The following is a 25,982-nucleotide window of genomic DNA, read 5'->3' on the forward strand; positions in this document are numbered from 1 at the left end:
CCCAACCAATGCGTATCATGCTCAGCCACCGCCCATCTGTTAGTGGAGACTTCAATGTTGCTGTGATGCTGAACATGTTTCAGCGGAGCTTCCAACTGACTAGGAGGAAAGGCCTGGTGATCTACTTCCAAAAATCAGCCAATAAAAACCCTATGGGTCTCAAAGGTCTGATCAATCAGAAATTGGTCATAGGGATGGTACAAGACCGGGCAGCATTTTGTTCCCTTGTGCACAGGTTGCCATGAGTTGAGGGTTAACTTGAGGCCAGCTAGCAACAATAATAAACAGTATTAATAGGAAGAGAGGGAACAGATGGTTGAAAAGATTTAAGATGCATCTGATTTAAGATGCAAGGGAGTCATGGGGGGAAAAAGGTAATAATAAAAGGAGTGAGAAAGTATGGTTGTTTAAGAGCAAAAAGAAAGAATTAGTGAAAACAGACTTTTACTGTGCAGACATTTATGAGAACTAAATGTATGCATGTAAGAACTCAGGACAGTGTTTGGTACACAGTTAGGGCTCAATAAATAGCTGTCATAATTCTTAACATTATCACTGCTGGATGGTTGCTAAATCTTATGAAAGGTTCTGATTTTTAACACAATTAAAAAATTCTATACTCGAACGATATGTTAAATCATCCTAAATTTCAATTGAGTATTAGTAGAATAAAGTATTTTTTCTTAATTCATGATACAAATAAAATGTTTCATATGAGGAAAGGAGTAAAAATACATTCTATTAACTCTGAAAACTCGGAAATATTTCCTCCTAACTAAGGTATGATAAATATTTTAATAAATATGGACATGCTTGAATAAGAGTATTTAAAAAATGCTATTTTTTCTGCTTCTGCTTTGATATTTTAAATAACCAGTTTTATCATGGTTTCTTAGAAAGTAACAGGTTATCATTGGGAAACATTCTGAGTGAAATTGGAAACCTCTTGTTTGCTAGTCTAAGACTGTAAGTACAATCAATTCACTAGAAAAATGTTGATTTAAAATTTTTTTAACTAGGAAATAAAAACAAAAAACACCAGGCACCTGGTGGGAAACCAAAATATAGAATATGTTAAGGCTGACTGTTTTCTGGTACTCATAAATATTTTCTATAAAGAAAAATACCAAAACATATCCAATGTGAATTACTCATAAATGCTGAACATCTGTGAACTTCCTCTTTTTTCTGTACATTCAAATTTTGACTTACAAAATCATTTAGATTTTATTTTGTAAGCTAACCCCAAAATGCATTGCTTTTCTAGAAAATTAGGTTTTTTTTTTTTTTTTTTTGGTGCTATTATTTTTTTTAGTGTGTGTGAATATTTTTTGCCCAGGAAGTCTGGGAAGTCTAGAACAAACAAAATAAAAGTTATTTTTCTTATGCACAGTTGGTTGCCAGTTACTGTGAGAATTTTCTGCTGTTGGGACAATGACCTTACCCACATCCACAGGAGCCTTCCTCAGGAGCTGGCAGCTCTGCCACCAAATCACCATGAGGCTTGTTATTATGCTTTGGTGTATGTCTGGGCCTTTTGTAATGTGGACCTGCTGTCCACAGGGTAACAAACTAAGGCCAAGGCCATCAGAAATGCACACTAGGGTTTGCAAATTAAATTTTAATCCTGGTATTAGAGAGAAAAGTTATTTTTAAATCCGAGTGACAAATGCTGCACAACAAAGCCCAGGCCCGTGCTTTGAGCGTACTTTTGTATTTAAATTCATGTGGTCAAAATTGAGGAGCCCTGGTGGTACAGCGGTTAAAAAGCTCAGCTGCTAACCAAAGGGTCAGCAGTTCGAACCTACCAGCCGCTCCACAGGAAAAAGATGTGGCAGTCTTGCTTCCATAAAAATTTACAGCCTTGGAAACCCTGTGGAGCAGTTCTATTCTATCCTACAGGGTCACTATGGGTTGGAATTGAATGGCTGGTAGTGGATGGGTGGTGGGCCAGAAGAGCAAATCCATGGAGCTTTCAATGAGATGAATTTTACTTTCCATGTAAATTCAGAAAGGATATAGAAGAAAGGGTAGCTTAATACAGGCATTTCTATATTTTTTTTATTATTGATTTTGGAATGATCTCTAATTGTGAAAAGCTACTGCAGCTATCTCTGGTTCAACAGTATGTCAACAGTACCTCTGACATACTTCCAGGACTGAAAAACCTCTACCATCGCAGCTTGAATCCTTGCTATCCTCCCCTCACTGGGAGTTTTTCCTGCAAAATCTACCCCCAGCTCCCAGCTCTTTTGAAGCCTGAAGAGAGATGGAAGATTTTTCCTGGGGTAATGAGTCTGGGAGAGACAACTGTTCCCATTTATCCACAGAGAAATGGAAGTTATATTCTTTGTATGCATGTTAGGTGAATAACAGGCTGTAGACGCTTTTATGGGAAGCCTTTTATAAGAGTTTGTATTTGGAGTTATAAACTGATATCCAAAACCAGCGTCTTGTAATTGAACAGAGTTTCTCAACCTCGACACTTTTTGGGCTGAATAATATTTTGTTGTGAGGGACTGTCCTGTGCATTGTAGAATGTTTAGTAGCATCCTACCCACTAGGGTCAGCAGAAAAGAGGAAGACCCTCAACGAGATGGATTGACACAGTGGCTGCAACAATGGGCTCAAGCATAACAATGATCACAAGGATGGTGCAAGATCAGGCAGTGTTTTGTTCTGTGCTACACAGGGTCGCTATAAGTTGGAATCGACTCGACGACACCTAACAACAACAACAACAACAATAACAACCCACTAGATGCTAGTAGTACTACCTCTTGTCCCCACCCCAGTTGTGATAACCAAAACTGTCTTCAGTCATTGCCAAATGTCCCCTGGAGGGCAAAATCAACTCTGGTTCATAGACATATAACAGAACCAGTACTAGTTGCCAAGTCAATTCTGACTCATGGAGACCCCATGTATGTCACAGAACTGTACTCTAGTGGCTAATTTTTCAGAAGTACAGTGCCAAGCCTTTCTTCTGAGGCATCTTTGGGTAGACTTGAATTTCCAAACCTTCAGTAAGCAGCCGAGTGCATTAACTGTATCACCCAGGGACTCCAAATATATAATTACTCAAACCCAGGGCCGTCGAGTTGGTTCCAACTTATAGCGACCCTATAGGACAGGGTAGAACTGCCCCATAGAGTTTCCAAGGAGTGCCTGGTGGATTCGAACTGCCAACCCTTTGGTTAGCAGCCATACTACTTAACCACTATGCCACCAGGGTTTCCAGATATATAATAAGGCCTATTTACATGTAAGAAATTGCCTTTAGTAGACAACATGCATAAAGAAACTTATTCAAGTATATACAGGGAAAGGCAAAATGATAAGCAGAGTTTTAACAATGTGTAATTTTGGTTAGGGAAAAATAATAGATTAATCATTTAATGAGGACCAATGACACATAGAAAGTTAGAGCACAGGCTTTGAAATCAGACATCTAGAAGGACTTACTGGCTATGTGATCTTGGGTAACTTACTTAAAGTCTCTGCCTGTCAGTGTTTTTACCTATAGCATGAATTTCATTAATAGTATCATCATGTTTTGTGAAGATTAAATAACATGATGCATACAGTGTGCTTAGCAGGATATCTGACACCAACTAAGCCTTCCTCAGGTCCTCGAGCACACGCAAGGCCTTCACTCCTGTACTTCTCCTTCCCGTTGGCTTGACGGACTCTGTCTTATCCTCCAGGTTTCAGCTTAAATAATTCCTTTTCAGAAAGACCTCCTCTGTCTAATCTACCTAGAGCCAGGCTCTCTTATTCTCCATCACAGCACTGTCTACTTCCTTTGTAGTGCTCATGATATTTCATAATTTTTATGCTTTCCTCACTATTCTATAAGTTCCAAAAGGGCCACGACCATGTCTGTTTATTCAGCACTGTGTCTTGAACACCTGGCATAGCGGCTGGCCCTGAGAAGGTGATCAACAGATATTGCTGAATGAATGGATGCACAGCGCTTTTGTTATTATTATTATCAAGGGCTAATACTGAATTAACTTAACTACTATCCTGTTTTACAGAAATATTTACTTCTTTTTTTAAAAAATGTTAAGGTCAAAATGGAAATCCTGGTGGCATAGGGTTAAGTGCCACGGCTGCTAACCAAAAGGTCAGCAGTTCAAATCCACCAGGCGCTCTTTGGAAACTCTATGGGGCAGTTCTACTCTGCCCCACAGGGTCGTTATGAGTCGGAATCGACGCGATGGCAGCAGGTTTGGTTTGATTTTAAGGTCAAAATGTCACAATTAGTAACAACATATGAAAAAATTACAATAGAATGCCTGGGCGAGCACCAACAACAAATCCTGGGAAATTGTATAAAGCTAGAATTTACAGAATTCCACAGAGGTGGGTAGCCAATGGGCTACCGCTGTGTATGACGTGGAAGGCGTCACTCCTGAGTGGGCCCAGGCGGTTATCTCTCTGTGCCTTAGGAGCTCCTGGGTGCTATGCTGTGAGTGATCACCACTAAGTTGGATGCTGGTCTGGGCTCTTTGTGGTCAACTATCTTTAGAGATTCTGGCAGGAGGAACCCTGGCTTTGTTTTGTTTTGTTATTGTACTTTAGAAGAAGGTTTATAGAACAAACTGGCTTCTCATTAAACAGTGAGTACACATATTGTTTTATGACATTGATTAACAACCCCATGACATGTCAACACTCTCCCTTCTCAACCTTGGGTTTCCTATTACCAGTTCTCCTATCCCCTCCTGCCTTCTAGTCCTTGCCCCTGGGCTAGTGTGGCCCTTCAATCTCGTTTTGTTTTACGGGCCTGTCTAATCTTTGGCTGAGGGGTGAACCTTGGGAGTGACTTCATTACTGAGCTAAAAGGGTGACTGGGGGCCATACTCTCGGGGTTTCTCCAGTCTCTATCAGGCCAGTAACTATGCTGTGTGTGTGTGTGTGTGTGTGTGTGTGTGTGTGTGTGTGTGACCAGGACCCTCTACTGTAATTCCTGTCAGAGCAGTCAGTGGTGGTAGCTGGGCACCATCTCGTTATACTGGACTCTGGTGGAGGATGTGGTAGTCGTGGTCCATTAGTCCTTCAGACTAATCTTTCCCTTGTATCTTTTAGTTTTCTTCATTCTCCCTTGTTCCTGAAAGCGTGAGACCGGTGGAATACCTTAAATGGCCACTCACAGGCTTTAAAGACCCCAGCCGCTACTCACCAAAGTAGAACGGAAGACATTTTCTTTATAAACTATGTTATGCCAATTGAGCTAGATATTCCCTGAGACCATGGTCCTCACAGGTCTCGACCCAGTAATTCTGTCCCTCAGGGAGTTTGGTTGTGTCTATGGAGCTTCTCTGACCTTGCCTTATATAGTTGTGCTGGCTTCCTCAGAACTGGGAACACTGACTTTGTTTTTGGTTCTTTGGCAAGGTGGTATTTTGTCCTTAAAACCAAATCATAGTTAAAGTATATTTGCTTAAAAAAAAAAAAGTAACATTCAGAGATAGAAGACCAAGGCAGGAATAGGGTTACTATACTTGGGACCATGTAAAATATTTGTGTTAACAAGAAATCACATTTTTTAACATATTATTTTTCATAGTCTGTCAAGGAGAAAAAACTCTTTCTTTACAGTACAGTACCAGAGAACAAGTGCTGGTGAAAATAAATTGATGTTTAAGGTGGCTAAAAATATCCTAGGAGCTATTTAATTTTACCCAGCTACTTAAACTATGTCCATGTTTTCAAAATAGCTGAGATGTCTTTAAAATCCTAGATAATGAGAAGGGGAGGACAACCGAATTTGAGGTAATGACAAATTCTTCAAATTTCTGACAAATGAGCTTGATACTGATCCCCATGACAAGACACTAAAATGGATCATTAAAGGGACAGTGTGGAAAAAAGTAAGGTCAAGACAGGCCAATGTAGGTTCAGATTGATCTCAAATTGGGAAGGTGTGGCAGACATCATGGATGACGGATTTGGCAAGGAGACTTTGACAATGAGTCCCATGATATTTTTTGTGGAAAATAGGGAGAAACATGGACTGAATGGTAGTTTATTTAAGACAGATTTCTGTGTGGCTGAAGAATTATATAAAACATGACTACATTAATCTGAAAGCATGTTTCTAGTAACATGCCGAAGGACTCTGTTCTGAGTACTGTCCTATGCAACATTTCTAGCACCTAGTGAAAACCTTCTAGAGCAGATGTTGGTAAACTTTGTTCTGTAAGGAGCCAGATGGTGAATATTATTGCCTTTGTGTGCCACAGTCACCATTGCCTATTTTTGTTTCTTCTTTTTGTAACAATTAGAAAATGTTTACAACTGTCCTTAAGAAAAGGTCTATACCAAATCAGGTGGCAAGCCATATTTGCCCCATGGCATAGTTTGATGATCCTGTTCTATCATTTATCATACTAGAGGATGACATGAGAGAGGACAAATATCTTGCTTGACAGAACAGAGTCCATAGAGATACCATGAGCCAAATGCCTCTTTATACCGGAAGGGACTCTGAAATCTAGAGATAATTTAAACTATCTTTGGACAAAGTGAGATGGCCTGGGATTATGGGTTGGCAGAAAAATAATAGAAATAAATGCATAGTTTTATACTTGAAACCCCAAACTCCCAATTACATGAGTTCAAGATAAGCATTTATTGTTTGATAGCCCTATTGGTGAAGAATGGCATTTTAGTAACAGTCAGGCAAGCAGATAGGTGAAGAGCACGAAGTGATTCCAAATTCTGTTATCCAGAATAAGATAGCATCACTCAACTTCTTGCCCTCCAATATATATCAATAATAACTGCTATAATAGGTGAGAAATACTGAAGATATCAGAGTTGCTTAAGCTATAGGACCATATCACAGGATTTCAGAAACTGCAAGCACAGTAATGAGGAGAATGAGCTGGTTCACTGTTCGTAAGCCTTGCTGGGCCAGTAAGAGGTAGAGGAGAAAAGAAGTCATGTTCATAGTGCCTACAGCTACTTGGACACTAGGATGAAATGTATTCATGTGTTTAATTTTCCCTTTAGGTCAAAAAGTGAAACATTTAGTCTGTAGAAGGAACTATCCATTTTTCCCCAAGCAATAGTCCAACATCTCAAGGAAGGCACTATTTAGGAAAGAATGCACTGTTGCGACTAGAGAAACAATGTGCTCCCAGATGGAAACTGGGGAACTCCATTCTTACATTGTGATTAACTCTTTCTTCCGTTATCTTCCCTGAGTCTAATTTTGTCCTCCATAGACACATAGACTAAATATACTCATTTTTCTATAAGACAACTCCTAAAATTCTTGAAGACATACACTCCCTAAATCTTTGCTGCTTCTGGAAAGAGACCATTAATTTCTTCTACAGTTCACAAATATCACACATGTAACAGTTTTCAAATTCCTGCCACGTTTTAAGAGAACAATTTGGAGTTTAAAAAAAAAAAGTTTTAAAGCATGGTTCCATATGCTCCTATGGAGGCAAAGTATAATATCTATCTATCATCTATCTACCTATCTAGATAGTGTGCCATCGATCTCTATTTCCAGGCAAGCCATCCAGAAGATGTCCAGGAATTTTGCATAACTTATCAAGACATTATCCTGGAAACTGACACATCCAGGGTCAAGTCTTTTGAGTTCTAAACCCATGCTTTTCTACAACCCTGTGTTAAATGCTATACCACTAAAAAAGGCTCACTTAGTGTGATATGGGTTTGCAATATAGTAATAGAATTTTTAGCAGCCCATAGCACAGGGTAAACTCGCTAAGTTCTAATGAATAGAAATGATGTAAGAAACAGGATAGGGGTACAATCTGTCAAATATGAGAATACTTTCTCTAGTTAAAATCCTCTTGGTTCTTTTACCCCCAATTCTTCTATCTCAATCCACCCTGAAATTTCAACTCTTTAAGGTAGTAACATTTACTAAACATAAATTCAGAGGTTCATACTGTTCCTGAAGTCTTTTCCACAGACCTGTGTTCGAAGCTGGTATCGTGGGTGAGCAATTCTCCTTCTCACATGTTCCCATCATTGAAGTTAAGGTCATGGTAGGAACTCCATTACTACCTGAGAACACACAAAATGGAATATGGTATAGAGATACACATGCAAATGATAAGAAATAAATGACAAAGTTGTAAAACTCCACTGCTGTCAAATTGATTCCAACTCATAGTGACCCTGTAGGGACAGAATAGAACTGCGCCATAGGGTTTTCAAGGCCATAAATCTTTATGGAAGCAGACTGCCACATCTTTCTTCCAGGGAGCAGGTGATGGATTTGAACCACTGAATTTTTGGTTAGCAGCCGAGAGCTTTAACCGCTGTCCTACCAGGGCTCCTATGGTTATAAAAGCATATAAATAAAAGCCACTACTACTCCAACTTAGCACTTGGCTATGTTCCTGAAGTCTTTTAGTAAGCTAGTTTGGAACTCTGAAGACATTTTGCGTAATGAAGCAATTTTATAAACAAGGAGAATAGGTTCATGGGCCAACCGACTAAAAGCCTTTTATACCCTTAAAGTAGCTGAGATAAAGTATTATTACTGCAGACCTTAACCACCATGTGTGACCTTAACCACAATGTTTCCATGGTCAAATGCATTCAGGTTCTGACTTGAGATGCCAGGAACACAGTTCCTGCAATGCAGTGGGCATTTCCTGAGCTCGAAGCCACTGTTCCCTATGGCTAAGGTAGAGACTATAGGGGGTAGTAGTTTTAACAGTAAGGTATGGGGCTCCAGGGAATAATGGCATAAGATGCCACAGGGAAGCAAGAATCTTTGGCCAAATCCCTATTCAAAACCCTCCTTTTCTTCCACAGTCCTCTTCTGATGGCTGGCTCTCCACCTATCTCCCTGGCCAGAATGGAAGAGAAAATAATGACTGCACAAAGCAAAAGTTTTATAAGACTTTTTTTTTTTTTTTGGTTAGTAACAAATACAGAGTAAAGAAATTCCTCTTGAATGTATTTTTCATATAGCGCCATCAAGTAAAGTCCATAAGATGGCGGGACAAGAGTAAGTTCATTTTCATATGCAAAGGGCTGAAGTAATAATCAAGCACATTTCAGAGAAACACACACCAAGGTTACTTGGATTGTTGCATTTATAAGCTGAGATGAGGGGTCGAAGTGGCCAAAGGGAGCTTGAGTTAGGAGGAAAAGTGATGAGGAAATGGATCAAAGCTGGGCTTCCTGGTAACATCAGTGCTGGAGATGAAAGTGATGGACCTGAGAGTGCTGGAGCTCACTCTAGGAAAGGCAGTCCACTCTAGGAAAGGGAGCCCACTGATTTCACCTCCATCTTTCCCTGTGCCCTGACAGGGGCATACAAGGGGGAGAAGGGTGGGGGCATTATCGTCAGCACTGACTTGGGGGTGAGGTGGGTGTCAGGTAGTTAGAAAGGGAGAGAAGTGGGATTTCTTAGTGTGCCCTGGTGGCCAGTCCCTTAATGAACAAGTATTTACTGAGGCCTCCATGCTGGGCTCTGAGGATATGAAGTCAAGGCCTTGGAGAACCAATATCTAATAAGAGGGCATGGAGAGGTCTATACATATAACTAAATGGAGAAAGTGAAGTACAGGTAAAGTATTGTAGTGCATTACCCCCCCAAAAAAGCAAACCCACTGCAGTGGAGTCGATTCCAACTCATAGTGACCCTATAGGAAAGAGTAGAACTGCCCCATAGAGTTTTCAAGGAGCGCCTGGTGGATTCGAACTGCTGACCTCTTGGTCAGCAGCCTTAGTACTTAACCACTACGCCACCAGAGTTTCCTTTAGTGCATTAGGAAAGGGAAAAGCGACTTACAGAAGGAAAAACAAAAATCACAGAAAACTTTTTGGAGAAGGACCCATCCAAAGTCATAAGATTTATACACAGGAAGACAAGGTAGAGAAAAACGGGCAATTCCAGGTACAAACTGTAATGACAAAAAGAACAGACCACAGGACAAGGCACAGAAGGCAAAGTGCCCTGAGCTGATGACAGGTCAATGATTTTAAACCAAGCAGCCCACAGCCAGTGATGATCCAACCAGTTATGAACCAATGAGAGATACTTTTTTTTATTTCTAAGGAAAAGTTTATATTCATAACATAATAACACTTTTTAAATAATGCAATTAAAAACATTTGCTCCTAGATTCATAAATTAATAATTACTATATAAGTTTTGCATTCAGAAATTATGATGCTTCAACTTTAGACTCACTCTGTACTGAATAACTCAATATGATCATGCCTGACATCTAGTAAGTACGTAAAACTTAAAGGTTTTTTTTACAATAGATCATCTATGGTTCATAGGTAATTTAGTAAAAAGGAAGTTTGGGAGTTATTTACTTATGAGTGTTTCCTCCAAATATTTACACTTGAAAAACTCTGTAAAAAGTAACATTTAAGGAAGCACAAGCAAGGCAGTTATAGAAAATATTTCATATTTCTAGAAATAACGACTAATACCAAAGTATAAAATTCAGGAAAGTCTCAAATTTAATAACTTTCAATCCGTGGATATGACATTTCTATACTGCCCCTTGAGATTTAGTAATGCCATTTAATTACCTCATTCTAATAAAGGCACTACCACAACCTCATCAATTTAATAATTAAGAAATATGTGTTTAAGGCAAGAAAGAATACCATTTATAAGGTATCAGGCATTAAATCCTACTTTTAAATTTGATAGTTTGAGGGGAGAAGAGTCATTTTGTGGTTTTCATTTTCCTCAACCCATAGGCAATGGAATCACCCAGAGAAACTATCAGCAAAGTGCAGCATTAATATTTCTAGAGAGCAAAGGGGGGTGGGGAGGGGGAAGAGTAGATAAAGTAATTTAAGCAAAACAACAAAAGGTATGAAAGGGGAAAAAAGAAACCACTAGAAAGCAAAATAAGTAAGAAATAAAAAAATAAAATGGAGCGAATAAGCCCAAACACCACAGGAATCACTGTGAGTGTGAATGGGTGGTGTTTAACCAGTCAAACAACAAAAATAAAGAGCGTAAACAAATTCTGACAGCTACATACTGAGGCCTTTAATCACAATACTTCAAGCATCTCTTCTAGGTCAAATTTCTTACTATCTGATGGTTTCCAAATCAAAGCATTTATCATTTTCAATTATTCAAGTATAATATGATGTTATACTGTGATTTATTTAACATGTATGGAATAATGGTTCTTACCATATAACATAACAAGTTAAGATGTTCTGTGGGGTGATGGAAAGTAAAGAGACAAAGAAAACAAGGGGAAAGACTTTCAAAGCTATTATCCTGCAATGAAGTTGTTGACAGTCTTCTGTAATATAGCCAGCATTACTGAAACTTTCTTACCGAGACCAAGCTCAGACAGTATTTCTTATATAAGCATTTTCCTATATACATTAACAGCAAATATACAGCCTAAGAGTGTTTCGCATTCACGAGTTCTTAGTAGTAAAGAAGACCCCGTGTTTTCAAGGGAATGAAGGAAAGCATTTCCACGTTTACTGTTTATCCATGATCCAGTTAACAAGCTAAGCACAGGTTGTATCTGCCTTCAGAGAAAGCTCATTTAGTAGTAATAGCAATACCTGTAACAGGAGTTCTGTTTTTCAGCCTATCCACTTCCATAGTGAAGTCATCTTTCAAAAAAAGGAACCCAATAATGGAAAACAGGTAGACGAGGATGAGAGCGAGAACTGCAGTTAGAATAATGGAGCGGCCATTTCGTGTGACACTTTTTATGACATTGAGGAGAGTCTCTTCTCTGTACACTAAATCAAAAAGCTACAAAAATAAAGAAAAAATGCAATAGAACAAAAGGTAAATAGGCATAAAGGTAATTACAAATACAAATGCAAGCCATTCTAGTTTCTCTGTGAAACAACTGCCACCTAAATTACACCTTGAATATGAACCAAAATACATATTTCTTTTCTAGTTAGAATGTATTAGTATGCTAATTCTCAATAAATATAAAACTAAACAACATATAATGTGCCCGTTAGTTTCATAACTCATATAATCTCAATTTTGTAGGAGATTATAAAACAGCATAGTTTCAAATTTGAATTTAAAAGTTATAATATTGTACTTAAACATTTTAGCTATTTATCCCTTAATTTCCAGTTGCTTCTGGAATATGTAAAATGGCTAAAATGAGAACGCTGAATGAGGTCCACTGAAGCGATGAATAGTTGGCAAATTCATTAAATGTGCTGTTTTATATGTATCTCTTCTCAAGGTTAATTATTTGCTTGTCTCATTAAAGCCTAAGTGTTCGTTTCATCAAGGAATTAGAGGTGAAATTACAAAAACAATTTTATGATCCTGGTGCAATAGAAAAAGTATCAAATTCAAAAATATTTGAGAAATGCCAACATCTTTCCTTACTGAAATGGTATAATGAGGGCAAAACCTATTACTTCAGTGTGTACTTTTGGAAACGGAAGCATAAACAAAAATATAATACACAGTATTGCTAAATCACTTCCCCTTAGTGGTGTATGGGTTTTTAATGGTGTATGAGTTACCCGTTTTGCCATTAGTGCTAGAAAATCTATGCACTAGTTAAGAACACAGGTAGTCAACACTAAGAACAATTTTAATTATTTTATTGCTATATTATAAAGTTGAAAGTATACCTTAGCAAGTATATGTCTTAAAAAACTGGTTAAAAGCAATAAATTGACCTTCACTTAAAAACGAGGTATGTCTGAAAGATAATATTATTTTTAGAATGGAAATAACTGGGGTTTGTCTCCTGCTACTTTGTGGGCAGTAATTAGAACTTCTAAACTGCCTAAAACAATCAGGTATCGGTGTTTTGCGTGCCTTCAGAAATGCCAGGTCCTTGTTCTCTGCTTTTCTGAGTACCGCGGTTCATACAGTTACTTTTCAATTTCATTGTAATCTTGCAGATGAATGTTATATAGATATTAACTTATTTACTCACCTTAGGACTCTGATATTTTAAAATAGTTAAATTAAAAAAATAATGTTCAATTATTTTGTTATCGGTTTATCTCTTGGAGGAAGCAACAATCTTTAGAGATAAAGTCCACTTTCTTCAGTACAGACCAATTAACTAACGCAAATCAAACTTCCACGTGTTGACAATATTGCTTATTTAGCTCACTTAAAAAAAAAGAAAAATCTCTTTTTTTTTTTTTTTATTTAGCTCACTTACTTGACATAAATTGAGATTTTCCTTTACTTTAACTCAAAAGTGGCTTAAAGAAAAGGTCTGCTAATGTGCTCTAGGTTAGCTCTGGAGAATGTTTACATCTTTCAGAAACCTCTGGGATGCTTGCTAAAAATGCATATTAATGGATCCCATTCTATGAAATCAAGAGTCTTTGGGATGCAGAATGAGTTAACATTGGACAGGTTGATGGTTCTTTGTGTCTATTTCTGAGAGAAAAATCTAGAGCGTGGTTTTTATTATTTTACGTCAAGGACTGACATTTGGGAGCACAACGGCAAAGTCATATTCAAATACACTTTAGAATATAAAATACTTTTCAAATAGTTTAAATACCATTTTCAGTATTATGTACACATCAATTTCCCTCTAGTACTCGAAACATCAGAATAGACTATATCTTTTCCTAACCAACTCAATGTAAACAAATTAGCATTAGTATTAGAAGATTGGAAAGATTAAACATCAGAGGAAAATAAAACTAGAAAATAGGGTTAAATAACAAAAATTAAAATTAACATTACTAATAACAGCTCATATAATAATTTTAAAATACCTTTATTTGTCAAACATCTTTCCTTGAAAAGTATGAGTCATATATATAATTTCACATCTTTTTTCATATTATACCTTTAATGGATCTTCATAGTACTTACTTTCCCTACCCATTTTATAGACAGGAAGGTTTAAGCACACAAATATTATAGAACACTATATTTCACAATCAGGTGTAACAACTGGATATAATAGGACTTCATATATTACAAGCAGGTAAAAGAGCTGGAATCTGGTGAATCAGGACACAAGGAATTCAGTTGGATCTTTAGAATTGGGGTGAGGGAAGGAACTCTACTTTTGATTGCTGAATGATCTAACTTAACTGCCTAGAAAATAATTTTGTATCAAAATACTATAAATAAACCCCTCTTCACTGTGGCTATTTTATGTGTTTGAGGGTCAATGGAAAACCAGCCTCTCTTCAGTCTTCCTACATGGGTGAGCTTGCTAACAAGGAACCAGGAGGCACTGGATTGGTCCCTCATGACCCGAGCAAACTGGTCAACATAATATATTCAGATCTTCAACTTGTTTTCAGTAATCATCTTATTAGGTAGCATTCTCCATAGCATGTCAACTCTGGGCTAGAGATATAAATAAATTGTTCCTATGGTGTCATGATGCTAACATGTTACAGCTTTAAGTTTCAAAATATTATCAATATTTGTATTGACTTCTCTATTTGATGGCTCTAAAACAGTATGTATGTATGAAGGAAAGCTAACAATCAGCAAAAAACTCTAAAATAATCTGAAAAATCTATTTTATTAAGTAGATATATGTAGGTAAATTTAACAACAATGGCATATTAAGCTTGAAATTATACTACTGTACTTAAATTGTCTTTTTATTAGGTTATCATTCCCCCCCCCCTCATGCCACTTATGGAGGGCACTGGGTTCGGTTCATGCCACTTATATACCATTCTAAAGATACACATGATACATTAAATTATAAATAAAATACAATAATTTCAGGATCTATGGAGGTATATCCATATTTTTTTATTCAACACTCAAAGCGTAAATGGAACAATCTTGAAGCGTAAACAGAAGTATTTTTCGGCAGAAACCAAAACCAGGCTATCACATGAAGCCAGTGTCAAGAGGTGGAGTGGTTGTTTGCTTCTCAGGAAGGAAATAAAGAATTCCACAACTTATGTGGTTTTTCAGAGAAAAAGACTAAAAATAAGAATAATGCTTTTCCTTAGAAATTCTAAAAATAACATCATTTGTCCTAAATGCCAGGCCCTGTTTAAAAAAAAGGAAAAGGAATAAGAAGTATTGTATGTCATTAAGGCAGAGATTCTCCGTGTAGAGATGTACTCACCAGGAAGCTATAGAAGAATTCATGGACAAAGAGGCCTAGCATGCAAACCAGGACATATGCCACGTGGTAGAGAAAGGCCATATCAAGGATGACTGCTCGGTACCCTCGAGTGAACGTGCCACGGTTTCCGACAAAACTCACCAGAAATACTATTTTATTACAAAGCTAAAGGGAGAAAGAGGTTAGATTCACTCTTATGTATTCTGAAACACATGTAAAGAGCGGAACATTGACAAAACCTATTATCACCAAGATTGTGATTTTCTTTCAGATTTCTCATTTTGTAATTTTTCAGTATTGTTGACAAACCTGCATGTAAACATAATATATGCAAAAGTGGTATTCTTTGCAGTTCCAGGAAAAGAGAGAAGGATCAAGAGCCCACATTTGCAATTAAGACAACCTGAATTTAAACCGTGGCTCCTTCCCTTACCCCATTGCATGACCTAGGTCAAGTAACAACCTCTGTAGGCCTCAATTGTTTCTTCTGAAAAATTGGAATAAAAGCATTCCTACCTCATAGAATTCTTTGGAGGATTAATGGCATAATGCATACGAACCACTAAGGATGACTCCTTAAATGTGATACTTTTTATTATTTTCCATATTATAAGCAATACATTAAATATTTTTATTACAGTGGAAATATAACAAAAAAAATTCAGATAACTTTCAGAGATCTGTCCTTGATCCCTCCCCCAAGACATTCTCTACTGAGTGTTATTTTAAACAAATTTGCCATTAAAAAATTCTTTTTGCACTTACTTTATATACATAGAAAATATAAATATGCTTACATACAAAGAATAATATATAATGCATTATTTATATTTTCTGAGCTCTACACGTGCTAAGCATTCAATAACTATTTTGGAATGTTTATTATATGCCTGTGGTCAAGTAGACTATTTATATTCAAACTATATTTAAAATTACCTTTTGTGGCATAAGTTTGAAATACAGAAATTTACACTGATACTCCTACAAAAACAATGATCTATGCAGTGATTTTCAAACAATGATGTTATCATAAAACTTGGCGCCATCTATTTGGTTCTGGGAAACCCTAGTAGCATAGTGGTTAAGTGCTACAGCTGCTAACCAAAAGGTCAGTGGTTCGAACACACCAGGCGCTCCTTGGAAACCGTATGGGGCAGTTCTACTCTGTCCTACAGGGTTGCTATGAGTCGGAATCGACTCGACGGCAACGGGTTTTTATTTGGTTCTGAAAACCCTGGCAGTGTAGTGGTTTAGAGCTACAGCTGCTAACCAAAAGGCCGATAATTCGAATCTACCAGGAGCTCCTTGGAAACTCTATGGGGCAGTTCTACTCTGTCTTGTAGGGTCACTATGAGTTGGAATGGACCCAATGGTAGTGGGTTTGGTTTATTTGGTTCTAGAATCACTGCACTATTTGCAAACTGAAGAGACAATTTATGCTGCTTAGTCATCAAGGAAAGAATTACAGATTCCAAGGGTCCATAGTTTCCTCTTCCAAATTGGTCCCTGAGTTCTTTAGATTATCTAATGGCTCCATATTTGTCTTTATTTGTCTAAACTTAATTTTGGGAAAAAAGGTTGCTCTTTGCAACAATGTTGATTTTTTTCCCAATATTTATAAAGGAAATTACCTTATGGGATCATTTTAAATAACATGAGGGGGAGCATGACATTTTGAGGCAGAAGTGAAATTTAAGAAGTTGGCACATCTTTTCCTTCAACTTTCAAATCAATACAGATGAAATGAGAAACTGGTTATTATTGCATATTGTGAAGACAGCCAAATGAAATCAACAACACAAAAACTAGAAAGCCCAAACATTTCTCTAATTTTCCTATGTTGCTTAACTGTCCTCTAAATACTCGATGTGGCTACTTCTTTCATCATCTTGTTAATAATTTGAATAAAGTCAAACAGAAAATCTTACTTCAGTATTTAGTTATTCATCATTACCTGTCGGTGCTATTATTAAACATAGCTGCAGCATAATGGATGTCTTTCTATTTACTGTCCAAGAGTAGGTTTATTATTATAAGAAATTATGATTGAAGACCAGGGAATATATGTAAGGTGCTGGTACAGGACACTGTTTGACAAAAAAACACCCATGAATATGATGAGAGAGCGAATGTCTGGGTGAAGTGATATTCAGTAGTTTACTCTTTAAAATGTCTTCAGTGGCTATTATTTAAGTTCACATTATTTACTTAGATTTACCCACTATAATTCGTCAATATGAAATTCTATAAAAAATAAAGACTGGAATCATGACTTTCAAAAGGATGAATGAAATGTTTAGGACAAATTGTTCATATGTTGCTTCCTGATCTCTACTTCCCTAAACTGAATCACAAAAATTGTGCAGGAAAATTATTTATAAGCTCTATCCCTGGAAAAAATAATACATTGAATTTAAGTTCTCAAAAAGAACAATACATTTCAGTTCCCAAATAATGCAAAAATACATACGTTTCCATCTAAAAGGGCATCTGCCATCTTTATAAGATAAATAAAGATTTGCCTTGTTTTCAGGTATATATATATTTTTTCTTTTTAGCCTTGATCTAGAGCTTGATGGATACGTTTCTGTTTTCTTGACCAAGTCTCAGAGGACTTGGAGTGGAGCTGATATCATGGAATCACCCACTTCCATAGAGGTCAGCAACAAGAACACTGTTCCCCTTTGTTTTGAAATATTCATACTAAACAGAAATAAGTGCAAGACTAATGATTTGAGTAGGAAAGAGGCTGAAATCTGGTTTCTCTTGCACCATGACCTCAAAATTTACGAATCATTTTATTTAGCATTTTTCATACAAACTGGGAATATTTATGCCAGGAATGAAAAAGTTGCAAAAAATTCTCCGTTTTTAATATTTATCATTTCATGACTTATTTGATGCTAAGAAAGTCCTGGTGGAGCAATGGTTAAGCACTCCACTGTTAACCAAAAGGTTGGCAGTTCAAACTCACCCAGAGGCTCTGCAGGCGAAAGACTTGTTGATCTACCTCCATAAAGGTTAAAAAAAAAACCAAGAAAACCCTATGGGGCAATTCTGCTCTGTTTCACATGGGGTTGCTATGAGTTGGAAACGACTTGACAGCACCCAACAACAACTAGTGTTGCATTTGTCACTAACATTACGTAGGCAATCATAGTTTGTAAGGCAAAGGTTGATGTGGCAACAATAAATGGAGGTTATAGGAGCTGGTTTGGAGTCCTGGTGGTGCAGTAGTTACACCCTCACCTGCTAACCGAAAGGTCAATGGTTCTAACCTAGTGGTTCAAACCCACCAACTGCTCCAAGGAAGAAAGATGTGGCAAAGTCTGCTTCCGTAAAGATTACAGCCTTGGAAACCCCACAGGGCAGTTCTACTCCATTTTTAGGGATGCTATGAGTTGGAATGGACTCAACAGCAACAAGGTTAACCACATAATCACCTAACATGATTGTGGTCAAAATGTCCTAGACAATTAACCCATTGCCAGAAGCAGGCTGCCACATCTTTCTTCCACAGAGCCGCTGGTAGGTTCGAGCTGCTGACCTTTCAGTTAGTAGCTGAGCACTTAACCACTGTGACACCAGGGCTCCTTTCAGAGCTGGGCAAGGTAGTTAAAAGGCCATGCTCTCCTAAGCTGGTGTGGAAAGGGCCCTGAAGTTAGTATACAAATAAAAATCAATATAAATGACCATAACTGTTACATATTTTTTCCTTTCTCCACCTCTCCCTCAAAACTGCCCCGATATGTTTTTTGTTGGGGGTGGGGGAAACAGGGTGAAGGTGAGGGAAAAAAATGCAGAGGGAAACAGCATCAACGGAAGCTTGCTGGGGAGTCTTTTAAAAGTGATACAACCATCCAAATTATTTACCAATAGATCTTCTAAAAAAAGAAAGTAAAACTAATGTCCATTCGTCAATTAAAATACATAAAAGCAAGTTCATTTATTTAAATTACGTAAATTAATTATACAGTCAAATAATATTTTCATATATACTTTATAATTCATTGAACAGTTCAGTCTACTGGAAAGACAACTGGATTAAGAGTAAGGTTATCTGGGTTTCAGTCTTGGCTCTGCCACTAATTACTGAGTTAATTTGGTCAATCCTCCTGACCTCTGTAGGACTTTGTTTCTTTGAAATGCCTAGTAGTAAACAACCCTCAAGGTGTCCCACAGCTTTAGAATTCTATGCAATGTCCTTTAAATTTTACTATTTTAGGTGATCATAGAAATGTACAGCTACTATGCCTTTGTTTTTATACCATTCTTTTGGTCTTATCTGATGCTATGTTCCTGATCAAGAATTCTATCCTCATCTAAAATTGTTCCTATGGAAAAACTTGACCTATTTTCCAGGAATAAATGATAGCCAAAAAAAAAAAAAGTACTGTCTACTTATTTATTGAAAGGTAAAACTGAATTTACTATCTTGAACTATATTTTAGCTACATTACGATAGTTTCATCAATCATGTAAATTACTTCTTACTAAAAATGAGATGATTTGATTAAAAAAATCTCCTTTTCAATAGCATTACGTTTTAGGTATGTTTAGGTTCTAAGGGTCGCTATGACTCGACGGCACTGGGTTAGGTTCCAAGGTCAGTGTATAATGCATAATTTGCAGATAGTCAAAATCACCCTGAAAATCTTTTAAACTGCCTAGAAAAAAGCACAGTAAAATGGGTGGTGTAAACTGTTGCATCGCTCACTAGATTCAACACATGCTATTTATCCTTCAGCGTTGGAGAAGTTTTCTGTTTCTGCAACTGAATGCCAGAAGTAGTAGGGGGTATTGAGTGACCAAATTAGATGAAAATGTGTGTGTGTGTGTGTGTGTGTGTGTGTGTGGAGAGAGAGAGAAAGAATATGAATGTGTTGGCTAAGAATATATCATTGAATTTATATATGTTAACTGAACACATGGTAGGACTCAACCTTACAGTTTAGCAGTAACAACGATCTACTAGTAAGTAGGAAGAGCATGGCATTATTAAATTTGAACACTGGGCCTGTTGTTAACAGACAAGCTGTCTGCTAAACTCCATTTGCTTCTCCTCTCTTCAAAACTGTGAGGCTAGGTTCTAGCATAAGGAAATATTTCCACATTACAGTAACAGTGAGAAAGGCAAATGATTTACAAATACCATTAAATAAGGTACATATTTCCAGGCACTATCAAAAAAGAAAAATACATTGTAGATAGGAAGGGTTCAGAAGATAATAAAAAAAAATCCTTTTTAGGTATGTGCTGCATTATTATGTATTAACAAAATATCTAAAAATCTAAACAAAAAATAATGGAATTGTTAAACAAATTACATAACATCCATATGACTGGAAATATTATATAGTTATTAAATGAGGTTTTCGAATAATTTTAATGGCTTTGAAAAAACATTAAATTATACCAAAAATATAAAATACTTATATTTGCCAGAATAACACATTAATTTTCATTATCAATAACTAAAAATGCAATGTAGAGGGTGGGAAGATAACGTACTAGGTTATAAAATGTGCTTTGTAAGACAGAAATGACATTTTCATTTTTGAAACACCTCAAATATTGAGATAACCTGTGCTGGGTAGAGAGATGCCAGCTGCAATCCAGGTAAAACTTTAGTTTTTAGAAACAATAAAGATAATAATAATTAAGTGTCACAATAAGCAGAAACCAGTAGTACTAAGTGCTCTGAAAACAGGCTGAAGGCTTTTTCTCCCACTTGATTCCTTTTCTACTAAAGGGACTTTCTGTTTTTCCTTAACAGTGTGAAAGATACTGAGTCCACAAACAACTCTCTGTGAACCAAAACATTAACACCTTTATAATCAGGATAGCAATGTTTTGCAATTAAATAGTGCTTCACACAGTAGATTCTTGGTAAATGGTAGCAATTATTACTATCATTCCCACTGTTGTTCTTTTCTAAGTCTTCCACACTAATTGTCTGAGCTAGTCTTCTCCACATTAGACCGGGCTTTAATATCTTCATTTCACTCATAAGAAGAAGAAAACTTGAAGACTTACTGATTTGGTTAAGATTTAGCATCCTGATTCTCATTAAGGCTAAACTATCAGGTAGATTTTTTTTCCCTGTTTCTGGTAGCCATAATTTAACATTCATAGTTTCATCTGTTACAAAGTACATTTATGTATAAATTAAGCTTGCAAATATATAATTATTATATAAATGAATTGCTTTAAAATCTAAGATACAAAACATGATTGATATATTTTCATTTACTATTTTTTCTCTTTTCTGTCCCTGGGAAATGATAAACCATATATAATTTTTTAAATGAGATTGTTATGTTAAAAGTTAAGATTACTATTGACTAAAACTTTCTTATTAATCCATAAAATATAAATTTATAGGTGACAACTTTTCTATCAATATCTACAATATCAAAATTACAATTATTCCATCCAATTTGTCCTAAATCTGACATTATTATTTGGTCAAAATGCCCTAGACTGGTAAACCACAATGTACATTTGGGGGCTGTGCAAACAGATGCTCTATGCTGTGTAAGGCTAGTAGAGTACCTACGGGTTCACACAGTTAATAAAGTTGATAAATCTCTGTGTATATTCCTTCTCATGGAGAAATTAAAGCATGAAACTTGCCTCTCCTATAAAACCCATAAACAATCATTTCTTATGATGGGACTATTCTCCCCCAAAAGAGCCCTGGTGGTCCAACAGTTAAGAGTGCGACTGCTAACCGAAAGGTGGGCGGTCTGAACGCACCCAGTGCCTCCACAAAAAGACCTGGCTATATAAAGAACACGCCCTAGGAAACTCTATGGGGCAATTCTACTCTGGCACAAGGGGTTGCTATAAATTGAAAATTAACTACACGGCACCCAACAACAACAACATTCTCCCCAAATTATGCAGAAGCACCTCTTTATCCTGTCCCATTTGAGGGAGAAAAGAAAAAATTCCAATGTCTTTGCTATTCCCAATAGACATCTAAATGTTATTCTTTATCTCCTTACATACTCTTGGTCCAAAGACAAAATGCAAATCAGTGAGTCTGAGACATAAACTTCTGGATGACAAGGACCACATCTTTTATCTCTTTGTCTCTTCAGTGTCTGTTAAATAATAGGGGCCTGGCAAATGTTTGTTATTGGTGGCCCAACTCTCTCTAGATATTGTTTCACTTTATCAAATTTGGATTTCCTCATTTGAATTAATGTCTTATTGAGGTCCACCTACCAGTTTATATTATTTGCGCCTTCAAATAATATAGTTCAGTATCCAATGTATTAAAGTAAAAAGAAGCCAAACACACTAATAAGTGTAGAAGAATTTAGATAAATTCGGATTCTCTAATTAGCTTGGTTGGCAACATTGCAATACTAGCTTATTTCCAAAGCATTAAAAGCACAAATTCAGTTCATGTTAACACTTTTTGAGGGTTTATTACTGTAAGTGTTGGGTATTAAAGTAGGAAAAAATAGAGTTGTGAGGGAGTGAGGAGAATAGAGTTATGCCTATGAATGTGAAGCCCTTAAAAAACCTATAGAATAGTGTATTTGGTACTTTACACCTAGATCTCTTTGTGTGTATAGTATACTTCCCTTTGTTTACAATGATTGAGGAGTAATTGATGATTTGATTGCCTGAATGCTCTGTTTAACTGGGAGTTGTCATATATATATATAAAACCCAGTGCCGTCGAGTCTATTCTGACTCATAGTGACTCTATAGGACAGAGTAGAACTATCCCATAGAGTTTCCAAGGAGGGCCTGGCAGATTTGAACTGCCGAACCTTTGGTTGGCAGCCGTAGTACTTAACCAGCACGCCACCAGGGTTTCCATATATATATATATAGAACATATAATGTTCAATTTTTGAAGAATAATAATATAATAGAGTCCAGAAGCATAGAATTTGGCCATATTAGCTCAGCTTTAACATTCTCAAAAGTTTGGGAGACTATTTTATTTATTTATTATCAACAAATATGTGCCATATATTTTATGTCAAGGCAACGTAAATGTATGAAAATACAAGGATAATTATTCACTCACTAGTTTATTTATTTAAGAAATATTTTTGAGTACTCTAGTGGCATAGTGGTTAGGCGCTGTGGCTGCTAACCAAAAGGTCAGCAGTTCGAATCCACAAGGTGCTCCTTGGAAACACTATAGGGCAGTTCTACTCTGTCCTATAGTGTCACTATGAGTCAGAATCAACTCAACAGGTTTTTTTTTTTTTTTAATTACATTGAACAGATTTTTTTTTTTTTTAAATCACATACCAGACAGTGAATTATCAGTCATTATCCTTAATAGCTATATCATACAGTATAGAAGGTAAGGTACAGAGACTAAATTATAAAGCATTGTTAGAAACGAAGCAAAATGTATAGAAAGTACTTTAAGTATTCAGCAGGCATATTAACAAAGTTTTTTGCTTACCTGGCCATTTGCTCATTCACCATCTTGATCATTTAGCTTCTCTTAATATCTCTTTATGGCTTTACCATGCAGAAAATTGTCTAATCCCTTTAAAAATTTATCGCTTGGATACAATTATTTCTATAAGTGTATTATTTGCTATTTGGAATTGTCCTCTGGCTTGCTTATTCTAAACTTATCTAACTCAAATTTTAAAATGTGCTCCCCCTGTTCTAGTATTTTAAAATTTGGTTAAAAAATTAATCTCATCTGTGTCTTTCACAAATTTATTTGTTCACATAGAAAGAGCCCCGATTTCATATTTTCTCATATAACAATCATTTTTCTTTGGTCATTTGATAAAGGATACTTACTGCTAAAATCCCCCTGAACATAATTTAATCTTTCTTGGATGATTTAGAAGTTACTTTAGGATGCTAATAGAGGCTCAGTGTCATTTCTGTCAATAGCTGTAGGTGTAGGATGAAGAAGGCATTAAAATTGAATTGGACTGAATTGACTGAAGAACTGGGTCATGCCCCCAAAGCTACCTTCTTAAATAAATCAACTTTTGACTTGTCATTTTTTTTTCCCTTTCTTTCAAAATTAAATAAAAAGTGTATAAAGTCTGGTTAAATTGGATTCACAATAAATTAGAACTTACTGTAGATATATGAATTGAAACAGATTGTTACGATTTTACATTTAACACATTTAAATTACTCTGTAACATACAAAGCCAAGTACTTACATTAGCTGCACCAAGAAGTATTAATGTAGGCCCCAGTCCTATTGTATATATCGATCTGAGCATTACTGACACAAGAAATGGTCGAATACCCACAGGTTTGGAGAAGAAAAACAGCATAGATGTACAGATTGCAACTGCTATCCAAAGCAGAACTGAGAACAATGGAGAAAGTGTACCTGTAAAATGTGGAAGAATTTAATTTCTTATGGAGAACAAAACTGGAAAAGGTTAACATGTTTGCTGTTCTATTTTACATAATATAGTGAGTCAAGCAAGAAGACACTGAAATTCAGAACAATCTATACTTTATACTTAGAGGAAATTTCTTTGAATACATTACTCATTATTACATTTCCAGAAAATCTGTATTAATTTCAGGCTGTTTAATATTCACTAGTTAATGCTTCTCCCATTAAGTCTGAGAGTCTTTCATCTTTCCGATGGGAGTAACTTGCTAAATACTCTTCATAGACCTATCTCGCTTGGGAAACTTAATTCAAAATTTATGATTGATGACCATTAAACGTATAGCTAAATCGTGTAAAATCAGGTATTTTTTTTTCATTAAACTCATATTTTCTCCTTTCTATTATTATCATGCTTCTATATTATAAGTTCTTCTGAAGAATCCAGGATATAGACTATTTATCCTTCAATAAAATAGACACAAGCTTTAACTATTAAAACACACATGCATATATACAGTAAAACCTGTGAAAGCTGGAACCTGTGTGGGGCAGGAACCTGTCAGAGAAAGCAAACTCAAATATTGTCCCCTAAAACAGACAACAGGAAAGTGGTTAAGACTACACCCTGTCAAAGGTGGAAAACTTGCAAGACCAAGAAAAACAGGGCAGTCCCCTTGAGTTCTGGCTCTCACAGGTTTCACTGAGTATGTATGCATGTATATGTGTACACTAAAGGCCACTTGAGCACCAAAAAAAAGAAAACAACGCTGAGCTATTAAATCATCAGAAAGTAAAAGTTACAAATGTCTTAAAATGAACTCCATTTAGGGGCTCCCCCAAAAAGGGGGTTGAAAAATATATTTCCTTTATAAAAAAATAGAATTCACTGCAGTTTGCACTGACATGTGGAGTCACGGAATCCCCTTCTGAAGGTTATATGGAGCTGCATTTGTAGACGTAAATTAAGGGGAAACTTGGGCTGATTAGATCAGCTCTGGCACCTCAAACACTCATCTATCGGCTGATGTAGTCAGAGGGGAAACGACAAAGTGGAGATCTTCTAACAGTTACTTTGGCAAATATTCCATGATTGTTCCTATCTCTTTTGGCCACGCCTCTGTTTATTATTTATAAATTTCATTTCTGGAAGAGAAACACCTTGGGGACTTCGGTGTGCAGAGATTTTGCACTATCATGGGACTACCTGGTCTCAAACTAATTTCCGTATAAGCCTTGAGTTCACAGTGACTGTGAACAGCTCTCAAAAGTAGGTAGGAAAATCCTGTTAGATGTTTAAAAAAAAAAAAAAAAAAGCCAGCGAACAGCATTAGCTTAGACATGTTTATTTGTGCAAAGTTTGTTCTTATGTTTTTTTCTTTAAGTAAGCAGTGATGAAAGGGGATTGGGAAGCAAATTTATGGATCTTATAACTTTGGATATGAGTTAGAAAAGTAAATTGCTCTGAAAATTGTCTTTAATCCTTGTCCTCAAGCAATGATGTTGGCTTGTACACGCTCCGTCTGCCAAAACACAGCCTGACCACTGTCTTGACT

At 36.4% G+C, this 25,982-nt stretch overlaps 1 protein-coding gene across 1 annotated transcript in view; it reads right to left on the reverse strand.

Moving 5' to 3' along the window:
- The window catches only part of ITPR2 (inositol 1,4,5-trisphosphate receptor type 2), a 523,041-nt gene that overhangs the window by 72,932 nt on the left and 424,127 nt on the right, over positions 1–25,982 (reverse strand). The window contains exons 49-52 of the mRNA XM_049882682.1: positions 24,242–24,417; positions 15,069–15,233; positions 11,569–11,764; positions 7,966–8,058 (exon numbers count right to left, since the gene is read on the reverse strand). Coding sequence (XP_049738639.1) covers positions 7,966–8,058; positions 11,569–11,764; positions 15,069–15,233; positions 24,242–24,417 — 630 coding nt within the window. The remainder of the gene's footprint in view (positions 1–7,965; positions 8,059–11,568; positions 11,765–15,068; positions 15,234–24,241; positions 24,418–25,982) is intronic.

This window comes from Elephas maximus, chromosome 4, assembly GCF_024166365.1.
Source record: "Elephas maximus indicus isolate mEleMax1 chromosome 4, mEleMax1 primary haplotype, whole genome shotgun sequence".
Taxonomy (NCBI): Eukaryota; Metazoa; Chordata; class Mammalia; order Proboscidea; family Elephantidae; genus Elephas; species Elephas maximus.